A 12,893-nucleotide genomic window follows, 5' to 3' on the forward strand; every position below is an offset into this window, starting at 1 on the left:
TTTTCCCCATAATTTCATGACAACATGGATGTTCATTTGCAGAAGAGGCATTGCTTGCCATGAAGTCAGCATCTTCTATCCTTATCACCACCTCATTTGTACTGGTCGAGCTCTAGATGAATTTGACAATCAACGAAACTTCTTGATGGATGTTTCGAGGCCATGTCTTGTTCGCATACAACGCAGGTAAGAAAAAGACATCCGCCGTAAAGGGGATTAAGTAATAAATTTGGCTTGATTTTTGAAAAAAATAGAAAGTAAGGTTTAGATTTAATTTTAGTTGGCTCAATTTGTGATTTGAAATATAAAAAAACTATTAACAATTCTTTTTTATTATTAATATAAATACTTAAATCAGTTTGTATTTACTTTAATTAATTTTATAGACTCTAAAATTAACAATTATATAAATTTTTAATGGTTATTATATTAACAATTATAAATCTCAAATTTAAAATTATATAGAAATAAATTTTTTAATTTCAAGCTTTTATTACCGACTATCTATTATATTTAATTTTTGTTAACGGTCTTAATTTTATATCTCCATGCTATGCATGTAGACATTCCATTAAGTTAATGGAAGGGGACTCGGATACGAGTTTGAAATTCATTTTAGTGCTTCCTTCAAAGCTTGTAAAAGGGACAAAACCTTAGCCACTTACAAGACTCTCTCGTATAAACATTATTACTATTATTATTTATAATCAATTACGGCATGAAATGACATAATCCTGTAATAACATTGTAATACTTATTAGCTATGAGATTGTTCCAACCAAGCAAAGCTTATTTTGTGCCTTTCATCTTGAAAGTATCGATCTACTAGTGGTTCGGTTGAAAGAAAAGGGAATAACTATATAAAGTTTATTTTCTTTATTTTTCTAAAAAATAATAAAATAACAAAATCATTATTTGATAAGAAATATGGTGTCTTTTACATCTAAATATAGGATAGAGGATCCCCACTTAACTTTTATATATAAATCTAAATGCATATTCTGGTATCCGGCCAGCTTAGATACTGTATTTATACTCGAATTGTTTGTATAACCACTCTAGACGAAATTTTTTTTAAGTAGAGTGTTAGACATGATATTTACCACACAATATGGGACCAATTTGTAATTTGGACAAAACACTTCGACAGAAATGAGAAACACGTTGCACCATGAGCAAGCAATCCAAACCGAATAAAAGAAACCCATAAAAGAAACCCTAACAAAAAGCAAGTGTAACAGCCATTAACGACCTTGCAATAAGCTAAAAGAGAGAGGAAAAAGAATCAATCCTGGTAAAACCCTAATTACTCATTCTACATTTACAGTGTTAATTACACCTTACAGTATCTCAACAAGAAGGTCATGGGTTGCTCCTCTTCTCTTCCAGGCAAATCCCTAAATTTTTTCTTTGTGGATCTTTCAATTCTATTAAAAGCCATAATTTCCAACTCCTGGGTTATGATTATATTTTGGTATTATTGTAAATTAAGTGGATCAAAATGCAATTTTGATGTTTGATCGCTTGATTTGGTTAATTTATTGAGTTGGAAGGGAATTTAGGAGATTAGTGTGTGATCGGGGAAATGGGTTTTTGGTAAATAGGGTTTGAGAAAGTTTTTTGTTGATAAAATAGTTTAGTATACTGACTTTTTTTTAGATTTTTGCTAAATTTTCTGTAAAGGTAGAAATTTTGGTCTTCTAGTTTCGGTGGCTGTTTATTCTGGGTTTTGGCTGTTAAGCAAGTATTTGATTTATTGATTTTATTTGATAATTGTGGCTAATTTTGGGGGTTTCTGTTGGGGGAAATGTATGTAGATAGAAGTACTGGGAGGTTGGGTGGACTTAACAATTCAGAGAGTGGTGGAGTGGCTGATGCCAAAAACCTACGTGTAAAGGTAAATTTATGGGCTTCAGATTTTAGATTGGTTGTTGTTTTTATTTTTTCTGTGTGCGATTTGGTTGGACAGTCTTAAAATTCATGCGGGTAAGGTAGCAAGTATTGAAGTGGGATTAGGCTAGCAGCTGATACTATTCGAATTTTTCATAATTTTTTGGGGGGCTGACTTGATCAGGATTGCTCTAATTCCCAGCCGTTTGAGGTTTTTGGCAGCTGCTGATTAAAATTTGCATCGGTATCTTCTTTTTCAGACCGAGGCATTGTGTTTGAAGCTGTGACTAGTGGACTTTTGATCCAAATAGGAAAGATGGTTGCTGTTTTATCATGCTAGCCGTTCTTTTCTTTATTTTGGTTGGGCTTGGGGGAGTTAATGGTGGTGCTTATGACCACTTTGTTTTTGTCTTTTGTTGTGGTGTGGTGCTATGTGCTCTGTTTGAATTCTTGAATTAAGTTTTTACTCTTGGGAAAAAAGTTGTTCTTAGCCTTCGTGTATACAATCTCAAACATTTCTCAGGTTGTTTCTGTGAATAATTCTGCTAACTTCTGTAGTCATATATTGACTAACTTTGTTACAGTTAGCTGATGATATAATATACTGCAGTTTGCTCTAAATTTAAGTCTCTCTAGGTTTGCATAGAATCTGATTCAGAAAGATGTTTTAAAAGGTCAAATCATATGTCTGCATGTCATGCATGGTGCAACTATAAATTTTATATGTAACGTTGGACCATCAAAATACTCATGATTGAATATACATTGTAGGAGGAGCATTTGAACCATCTCTTTATTTGAGCGTGTCTATGAAAAATCAAATACAAACTACTTGTGTTTTCAAGAACAATGATAAAGCATATCACACTTTTCAAAGTGAATACAGCTGACTTTTCATTCCAATGCTGTGAACAGTTGGTTTTGTTAGGGGATTCTGGTGTTGGTAAAAGCTGTATTGTTCTTCGTTTTGTTCGTGGTCAGTTTGATCCAACATCCAAGGTAAGGAATCCATCATTCTTTGCCACTCATTATTTGAGCCTCTCCGCCTCTTCCTCCTCCCTCCCTCTCTCTCTCACATGCACACACACATACATAGACATAGGCTCTAGCTAGAACTACTCTTTGAAAAATTTATTTAGATATGTTGGTTTTAATTTCCAGGTAACTATCGGAGCTTCATTTTTGTCACAAACGATAGCATTACAAGATTCTACAACAGTTAAGTTTGAGATATGGGATACTGCAGGACAGGAAAGGTATTATTGGGCCAAGTGTTTATTCTGTTCATCCACATGTGTGCACAGATAGAAGCAAACAAGTCCACTTTTGAAATTCTGTGGAAAAGTTTGTCTTCTAATATTTTTTTTCTTCTGGATGACCCTCCCCCTCACCGTTTCCTTCATGAATACCAAAGCTCTGATTGATTTTTTTTTCTTGCTCAGGTATGCTGCACTGGCACCACTATATTACAGGGGTGCTGCAGTTGCAGTTATTGTTTATGATATAACAAGCCCAGAGACGTTCAACAAAGCACAATATTGGGTGAAGGTAGTCTGCTTGGATCCCAATTTCATCCTCTCTCTCTCTCTCCCTCTCCTCTCTCTCCTCTCGCACATATCCCGATTTCGTCTCTCCCTCTCTCGCACATATCCTGATTTCGTCCTCTCTCTCTCCCTCTCTCTCGCACACATGCTGACACATCTATGTGGGTGATGAATTTGGCTTATTTAATTTAAACTATTGCTATTTTGCTTTCAAACACCTTATATATATATATATATATATATATATATACATGCAAAATAAGTTTTCCCACTCTGAGATGTGAGCCTAACATTTTGAAAATTGAAACAATTATTCAACGGCTTGAATTCAGAATACAGAACAAAATTTCCTTAAAACATAAACCAGAGGCCACCAAAATCTGTTAGATGATTAGGAGTGTTTTGATATCTTTTCATTACAACACGTTGTTTTTTCTGTTCATTTAGCATTTTGAACGCTATTTAAAAATCTCTTTTATCAGAAAATAAATCCCCCCCCTCTGTGTCTGCGTGTGAATTTAGTCAGAGATGTTTCATAGACTTGTTAAGTATGTTTGCCTTTAGCATTTGCTTAGTGATATATCCTCTTCTTCTTTATGTGAAAGTTTGTTTTTGTGGCTTATAACCTTTTGGGTAACAGGAGCTACAAAAACATGGTAGCCCTGATATAGTCATGGCTTTAGTTGGTAACAAGGCTGATCTTCAAGAGAAGCGAGAAGTACCCACTCAAGTAAGTCTGTTATTTATTGTGATTAGATCTTTCTTAAGTGCTGAATATATTTTAAGACATTTATTTATTGTGATTAGATCATTCCTAAGTGCTGAATATTTCTTAACACATTTTTTATGTTCATATATGATTGAAGGATGGCATTGACTATGCGGAGAAGAATGGGATGTTCTTTATGGAGACATCTGCAAAAACTGCAGATAATATAAATCAACTGTTTGAGGTACTTTTAACCATAGTTATCAAACTCGATCCGGGGTTGATCCGGTCAAGGAGCCAGATCCTGGGTTACACAAGTTAACCCGAGTCAACCCGAATCAATCCAGAAAGATTAAAAAAAAATATTTGAAGTTTTAATATTTCATATGCAAAATTTAAGAAACAATCCATGTTAATATAAGCTATACATATTATAAATAATGAAGTTTAAAAGATTATTTTAAAAGGTTTTGTGTTCCATAATGAAAAATTTCAATATACTTTGTTATTATGTTATTTTTTTAAGTTAAAAGTATTTAAATTAATTTTTTTTTTCACATTAAAAAAACATAATTTTTTTCTTGTGAATATAGATTATATATGTTAAAGGACTTCAAATCTTACATTGAAAAAATAATATATATTTTTTATGAACATAGAATACACACACACACACTAAAGGACTTCAAATTCTTACATTTAAAAAATAAAGTATTTTTCTAGTATTTAAAAAAACATTTGAAAAAAAAAAAACCGGGGTTTCAAACGGGTTTTGTCGGGTTGCCTGAGTCACATGTTAACCAGGTGGGTCAATCAGATTTCACTGGGCTTTTGCTTATCCCAATTTTTTACCTTATCTAGACCAGTCCAGTCACCAGGTCGCAGGTTAACCCGCCGATCCGGTTTAGGTTTAATATCCATGCTTTTAACACTAATGGCATGTTTTATCTATGTAGCATGGTTCTATCATTACTTTGATTCATTGCATGTGACTCTGGTCAATTATAATTAAAAGTTCCACTTTTATAATCTGACAACCTCATCAATTTTCAGGAAATTGCTAAGCGACTTCCACGACCTTCCTCAACTTGATTGCAGAACCTTGAAACTGAATGAACTAGATTGCCTCTGATGTTACAAGAAAACCACTTGCCTGTATCAAGTCTCTGTATATTTTGACATTTGCTATATTCTGTGATTTGAGTGTCAATTCCGTTGAAAACTTACACCTCCATTTATTACCATGAATAACAATACAGCGTGTTGACTTACAGCCCACAAGTTTATGTCCATGTGAAAGGACTGCATAACAATATTGTAGCCTTTTGTTTCAAATGTTATGGTTTTCGGGAAACCCTACCTGTTCGGGGTATAAAATTTTTTTTGGAAGAACAAATTTATCTGGAGAAACCTGGCATTCTAGAAATTCATTTCCTACAGACGGTGTGTGGCTTAGTAGATGTAAATCTTCTGGGGTGGGAAATGAGTCCACTTCAAACTGAGGGAAGGGAACAAGCAACACTGATGAAGCTATTTACCCCCTCCAGTTATCTTCTTCAGACTTTAGCTTGGTATTTGACGAGATAAAGGTGTGGGAGTTCATTTCGTTTCTTCCCTTTAATCACAAGGGTAAGATAGGTTATTGCCGAATGCATCGCAAGGAATACTGAAGTTAAACTAATCTGATCTTTGGGCTAAGATAATGGTATAGGTCTTGTGAAATAATTGAAGCTTTCAAAGATTTCGAAGGCAAGCCGAGGAGTTGCCCCTGTTGAAAGGTTAAACCAACGGTAGTTTTTCTTTCGTCTATACAATTTAACGGTCTTTGTAGTTTTAAGAACACTGCTCATTGAAGGTCGTATGGACATAGCAACAGTGTAACTGTTGACCTGAATGTCTGGATCTCCACACAAGCTCAGATAATGTCAAGCCCTCATCATGTTCTGTTGGCCATACCAATCGGTTGTGAAAGCTTACCTGTTGTCATTTTCTTGCTGCCCCTTGAGCAACTTCTCGAAAACCCATTTTCTATTAGTATCTGCGGGTCCTTTTAGCCACGGCAACTAGTTTTTCATGACTTGGAACTGGCCGTGTCCCGTTACACCATCTCTTGAATCGATCTTCATGGAACTAGGATTGGAGTTGTGGAGCACATAACAGGAAGTTTCTCTTTCAAGTTAATGAAACCATAAACAGAAAATAAAGTTCGTTCAAGCCAAGGCAAAGACAGTACCAAAAGAAGATGACTTTTGAAGAACATGTTGGAGATTGTGAGAGTGCAATGAAACTATTACGGATCAGTGGAGACCGAGACGTAGACAATGGTTTGGGCACGCACGTTCGATGGTATTTCTCTTAGATGTGGCTGCTAGCTAGGTCCATTGTAGAAGAGTTCTAAAGTGGTTTTGGATAGTGATGCATGATAATTATCTTGCACACAAAGCTCCCCTACACATCGATGTCAGGGACAGGGACCATATGACTGTTTCAGTCAGTCATCGTCCTGTCTTCTGTGTTCAATCCATCAAGTGCATGAAAAAAAAAAAACAAAAAAAACCTCAATGCGCAAGTGGTTTTTAAGATCTACCAAAGGCATGTGCAAAAACTAAGTTCCTTTAATTTTTCTTCTTTTTATATATACAAGTCTTTGTCCCACAAAGGCAAACGCATCTGTCTCTCACTGGGTACACCTACACGTAGAGTCTAATCATAGCATTGGTGTTTTGATGGCTAGTTTGACATGTACAATAAACAATAAAAGTGCCTCTAAATTAGTTCATACTTGGTATTTCAATCAAGTTTTATTGATTTGACTAGTGTAATGGGATTCTCGAAATTAACTAGATGGTTGCGGGAGACGGGAGCTTGACTTGCCTTCGTTCTTGGATCAAAGAGAAAATCAAAGACATTATTACTCTGCAACTGAGAAACTAAAACTAGATCCGTTTCACCTAGTCTTCTCTCGTCACATCACATTTAAAATCCTTCTGCTTTGCACATTTTCACCTCCTTGATCCATGGCATTCTGTTCTTCAATGGCAATCAATCTTTTCCGTTCTGAATCGTTTAATCAGATAAAGATTAGGCTCTGCATCAACCTCACTTTCTCACATAGTCACACAATTCAAGATTGTATATGATCATGTGGGCTCTAGTTCGCGAACTAATCACACCTTGATTGATGCAAAACCATATAATTATAATACCGAGTGATTCAAGCATTCAATGACACTAAAAGTTTTACTATACTGAACATTAAAACATACACAGAAGGGCCCTGACTCGTCTATACTGCTATCCCAAAACAGGGCTCTTATTTATGATAATATTGCACATGGCATCCTAAGCTTGATCCAATTAAAGCACCATGTAGCAGTATAGTATTAGTAGGGCATACCCGTACAGGGCATGGTGACTCGTCTCCCATTTAAGTAATGGGAGCACCTGTCAGAAGAAGAAAGAGGGGAATTGCATGGTTAACATGTCTGGGCAATGTTTGGAGCTCATGAAAGGACTAACCAACCTCCCAGGCGACAAACCCACCTGAAGCTTAGAGATAAAATGGGGTCCATTTTTGTAAATAGATTTTGATTTTAGAAAACAGTTTGGACTTGTTGCTTTGATTGTAGGTTCCTCTCATTTAAGTCTTGATAGAACCTCAATCTTGTCAAAACCCAATCTTCTGACTGTAGGAGGTGTGGTGGCCATCAACTTTTTAATTAGGACAAATTATGCTCTGAGAATCTTGAGTTAGACTCGTAATTGACGTCGACTGACAAGTTTTGGGTGATACAGGAAGAGATATCCCAAGACGTATAGCATGTTAGATAATTTTATAGAATATAACATTTTAATTTTACAAAGCTTGCCCCTTCATTTGTGTGGTCTACCTCATTTCACCTAGCTAGTTTTCCTCTCTCTATATCATCAAGTTGTTCTTTGAATATCTAATTTACAAGAAAAGGGATTGTTCTGTTTCAAATTTAAATTAATTGCAATGATGAGTGTGAATAGGGCATAATCCATGGTAGGTATATAGATTATCTGAAATTAAATTAAGATGCAAGAAATCATTTCATCATCAAAACAAAAGGCAGAAATCATTAATTCAATGAATGAATTGAAGTCTGTCTTGCAATATATTTAAGTCTATTTTTTAAATTGATTTTTTTAAAATATTTTTTTGAAAACTTTATTATTGTGGTGTTGATGTTAAAAATAAATAAATGATATTTTAATATATTTTTAATTAAAAAATACTTTTAAAAAACATATTGATATAATAACACCCACAATTAAACCTCGTGACACACACACACAGAGGACGTAGAGCTCCCATCGAACACAAAAACATCCTCCCTGTGTTCCTTCGATATTTCCACACACAAAATCTGTTTTGCTTTTGAACAAATTAGAATTTTTTGTCCAAAGTTCGCGGTTCCTTTCAAGTTCTTTGAAACAAAAGTATAACCAGATCATGACATCCTTGAATTTGCATCTGTTTTGATTTTTGAATTCCCATTTAACCTAACTTCTGTGGGGCAGACTTCTGGGGACATGTCTTTGAGGAACACACGACTGAGCTACGATAATGGTGGGAAACCCTATCTTATCCTGTATAAGGGTAGATACCCATCATGTCTGCAGGCAAATCCATAACATCTTTCATGTATTTTGACCATTTATTACTTCTCACAGCTGATGCTTAAGAGAATTTGGTGGACCACTTCCCAATCCTGTTAAGCAACCTCATAATATTCGGACTTGAACTTGGAACAAGCGACAATTTCTTCCAGCAATCCTGTTACTGTTCTATCTAAAATTATGATGAATGATATATATAATTGGGTGCCAGCTGTGCGCGCGCGCGTGTGGAAATGGGAATATGAAATCACTTTCTGTGGAAGAAATACGTTCCAAGACGTAGGAAACAAGGAAGGAAGGGGAAGGAAGAATTTCAGCAACATGCAAAATAAAAGAGATTAAAAGGAGAAAAGAAGAAGAAGAAGAAGAAGAAGAAGAAGGAGTAACTAAGGTCTCATTTGTAGCCCATCGAACCACGCAGAACTTTTAAAAAGGGTAAATCGATAAGAATGTCCTTGAGCTTTAAGAATATCGTTCAATACAATCTTTATGTCTCCACATATAATACTCTCTTATAACAGATCCTTTGTGTCTTTTATAATGAAAATGGGATGAAAATATAAAAATAAATTTAATCTTGAAATAAAATTAATATTAAAATTAACAAAAAAATTAAAAAAATAAGAAAACTTGAAAAATAAGAGAAAGAAACTCTTTAAACTAAAACATATTTGAAAAGCTTGTCAACCGTCACAACAATGATTAGTTATAATGCTTGTTTGAAAAAGTAATTGAGATTTTTTTTAAAAATACTTTTTATCTAGAAATATTTTAAAATAATATATTTTTTAAAAAATTATTTTTAATATTAACATATTAAGATGATTTAAAAAATAAAAAAAATAATTTAAAACTAAAAATAAAAAATAAAAAACTTCAAAAGTAAAACTGGACAGCCAAATATCACCATTGTCTATTTCTATGAAAATGATATATAATTTTATATAAATACAATGCTTTTCACTTTTTTATTAAAAATTTTATGTGTTGTATATTTTCTAGGTTTTGAATTTTTTTCTAGATTATCACCATTGAACTTTTATTTAATTAAAAATCTATTTATAAAGTTATTATTGATAGACTTATTAATAGATCACAAATCAATAACAATATTTTTTCCAATTAATAATTTTAATTTATAAGCTTGTTGGTAAAATTCATGCTGACGAACTATGAATATAAATATCAACAAAAAAAATTTTATTGATAAATTTAAAAATTATGACAATGAGATTAATTAAACACCAAGCTAGCAAATATAATCCAAGTCAAGTGACATGATTGATAAAAATTCTCTCACGTCTCAAATTATTAGAGGCTCGACTATGCTTCATTTTATAGAAGTGGAAAGCGATTATACTCTGGTGCATGAAAGTTTAAAATAACTGTGATAAAGGATGATAGACGTCCATGTTCTAGCAGAAGAACAGTACGCAGAGCTTTGAAAGTTTTAAATTTAAGCCTTTTTTTTTTTTTAATAGAAGAAACATATTTGCCTCTCACTGATCCTCATATTCTTTCATATTTATAATTTCCCATCTAATTTCTAAAAACTTATCTCTGTCGAGAACTGTTAGCTTGGAAAAGACAGATCAAAATGAGAAATCAAAAGGCGTTTCTTCTCCATTAACAGTAGCCACTGATTGAACTTATTGTGTCTCATGCAGCCTAAGCAGAAAAGATTCAAATCTCCCACGAGAACTTCACGTGCACAAGCAGGTTCGAAAGGCTTACAAGCCACAATCTGCTGGTCCCATTCTCAGAAAGACACCATTTGAAGTGATTGCAAGGAGGATTTGTCATACTTCAGATTTCGGGTATCCAGTTTCTGACTAGCTAGATTCAATAATGTATCCAGCCACGTGGGCAGTCGGTGGATGTTATTAACCAGCGTAATCATAGATTACTCTCAAGTCCCCTTCTGTTAATTAATTAATTTCATGTCCCCTCCAATTTGTCTCGTCAAGAAAATAAAATAAGAAACTCCGCTACCATAAAAAGATAATATTACATGCTAATTTCAAATATATTTAATTCAAAACCTTTTACTACAGCTTACTTATATATAAGTGATAATGCTGATATCCAGATTCGTCATGTGGTTGTCTTCTTAAAAAGTATTGTTTTGTGTTGAAGTTCATAGCCTTTAGTGCGTTTTGCTCTAAAAATCATTTTTTAAATAAATAGGCAGTATACCTGAAGTTTATAAGCTTTACAGGTTCTTGTTTCTTGGCTGATGCAGTCAAGGAGCTTGAAAGCTATATAAGACTGATCAAAATCCACCATATGATAATCTCTATTATTTTTCACAAACAGCGTTATTAATCATGTAAATAGTTCTGATTTTCTGGATTTGGGAGATTCAAAAAAAACGCTTGTTTAAGCAAAATCCCAGCATACTAAAACCGTAATGTCAAATAGACCTTTAAAAGTCCAGATTAGCAGTATAATGAGCTGCGACGAGGGACATATATGTGTGTTGAGCGCGCGGGAAGGAAGAAGAACCTCGCTCATTAAATTAATATAAGGAGAAATTAAAAGCTGACTGTAGGGTATTAATTTGGTGTTCTTGATAAGACCAAGTGCTGATAAGTTTGAAGGCGTCAAAACCTTTATGAATTAAATTCGGTATAACTGGGTCCATGGGGTTGATATTTTGTGTAATAGACAAAAATAATATGCAAATCCTTGCGTAATCTCACTTCTTATAATGTCCAGCCATTCGTTACAAAAATCAAGGAACAGGAAACTCTGGCCACAGCTTCAATGGTATAAAGATTACGCAGTGATTTTATAAGTGTAATTATGATTGTTTTTTAAAATAATTTTTGTTTTAAAAAATATTTTAATTTTTTTTATTTTTAAAAAATTATTTTTAAAATCAACAATTCAAAATAATTTAAAAATATTAAAAATATATTAATTTTAAAAAAATTAAATTTTTAAAAAATATTTTTATCAACAAACCTCCTCTGCATACGGAAGCTTACGAATTGACGGAGGAGCAATCAAACAATCCTCATGTACTTGGATAGGAATCCTCGATCCTGGCATGTCATATCACCGAGCAAATGGGATTTTTCTGGCATCAAGAATTCTTCAGAATTATCGAATTAGGTTTTCTTGCGTGCCTCGAGTCTTACACCATTTTGATTTATTTTTTTCTTTCAAACCTATTTTTTTTTTATATAAAAAAAAATACCACGATCAGAAGAAAAAAAAAAACTCTGTTGAGAAAAAAAAAAAAAACCGAATATTACACACCCACGCACCAAACTAAAGGATTCTACTCAAGTATCTTTGATATTTGATGCGACATCTCGTCCAGATATATCTCTCTCACTGCACGTGTGAAGCATTGAAGCGGGTCCCACATTCACGGAATTTCCTGTCATTTCCTTTTAGGTGTTGCATTGAGACTATACAATATATCGTTATAGTGCTCACCGAAAGGATTAGACATGAGGTGGCAGCACAGTGTGCAGGCACCCCTTGATTATGAAAGCAGAAAAAAAAGAGCAATAATTCCCTTTTCTTTTTCCTTTTTTTTTGCTTTTCCGTCAAATATTTGCTCACTCACAGTGTCATACGTTAAAATCAATCATTCATATAACCCAAAAAGAAAGAAGGAAAGATGAAAAAATGTGGTTGCATGCTGTCAGTTCCATCGATGTTTAGAATTCTTTTGGTGGAAGTTTGAAGCTCGATACTTCGAAGGTACTGTGAAACAAATCTACATGGATAGGTACTAAATTGCATACTTTTAAACTACAAGTATTTGATTGAACTTTTTCTGCAAGAGTTTCCAACTCTAAGCATTAGTGTTTTATAGTCAATTAACCACTCCGTCATTGGAAAAATAAAATAAAATTGGTGGAACACAACAGAAATTAGATAAAAAATAATTATTTAGGCAAATTTGGTGGGGCCCAGTTTAGAAAATGGGAAAGGTGACAAGAGAGAGGGTCACACGAGGGGAAAGGGAGGTTTTGAAGTTACCACACGCGTTGATTGCTCCACGGATTCTTGCCGTTGCCTTTATTTATTATGTGTTTACTAATTCAATATATAATATTTCTAAAAATATTTTTTAATATCAATACATT

At 33.8% G+C, this 12,893-nt stretch overlaps 1 protein-coding gene across 1 annotated transcript; it reads left to right on the forward strand.

The window, feature by feature from the left end:
- Positions 1–1,195: 1,195 nt before the first annotated feature.
- LOC118052353 (ras-related protein RABF1) lies at positions 1,196–5,416 on the forward strand. Its single transcript, XM_035063303.2, has 8 exons — positions 1,196–1,389; positions 1,818–1,897; positions 2,806–2,889; positions 3,052–3,146; positions 3,333–3,438; positions 4,075–4,164; positions 4,301–4,387; positions 5,197–5,416. Exons 1-8 carry the CDS (start codon positions 1,365–1,367, stop codon positions 5,233–5,235), a joined length of 606 nt encoding a protein of 201 aa, XP_034919194.1. The 5' UTR covers positions 1,196–1,364; the 3' UTR covers positions 5,236–5,416.
- The last annotated feature ends 7,477 nt before the right edge of the window (positions 5,417–12,893 follow it).

This window comes from Populus alba, chromosome 8, assembly GCF_005239225.2.
Source record: "Populus alba chromosome 8, ASM523922v2, whole genome shotgun sequence".
Taxonomy (NCBI): Eukaryota; Viridiplantae; Streptophyta; class Magnoliopsida; order Malpighiales; family Salicaceae; genus Populus; species Populus alba.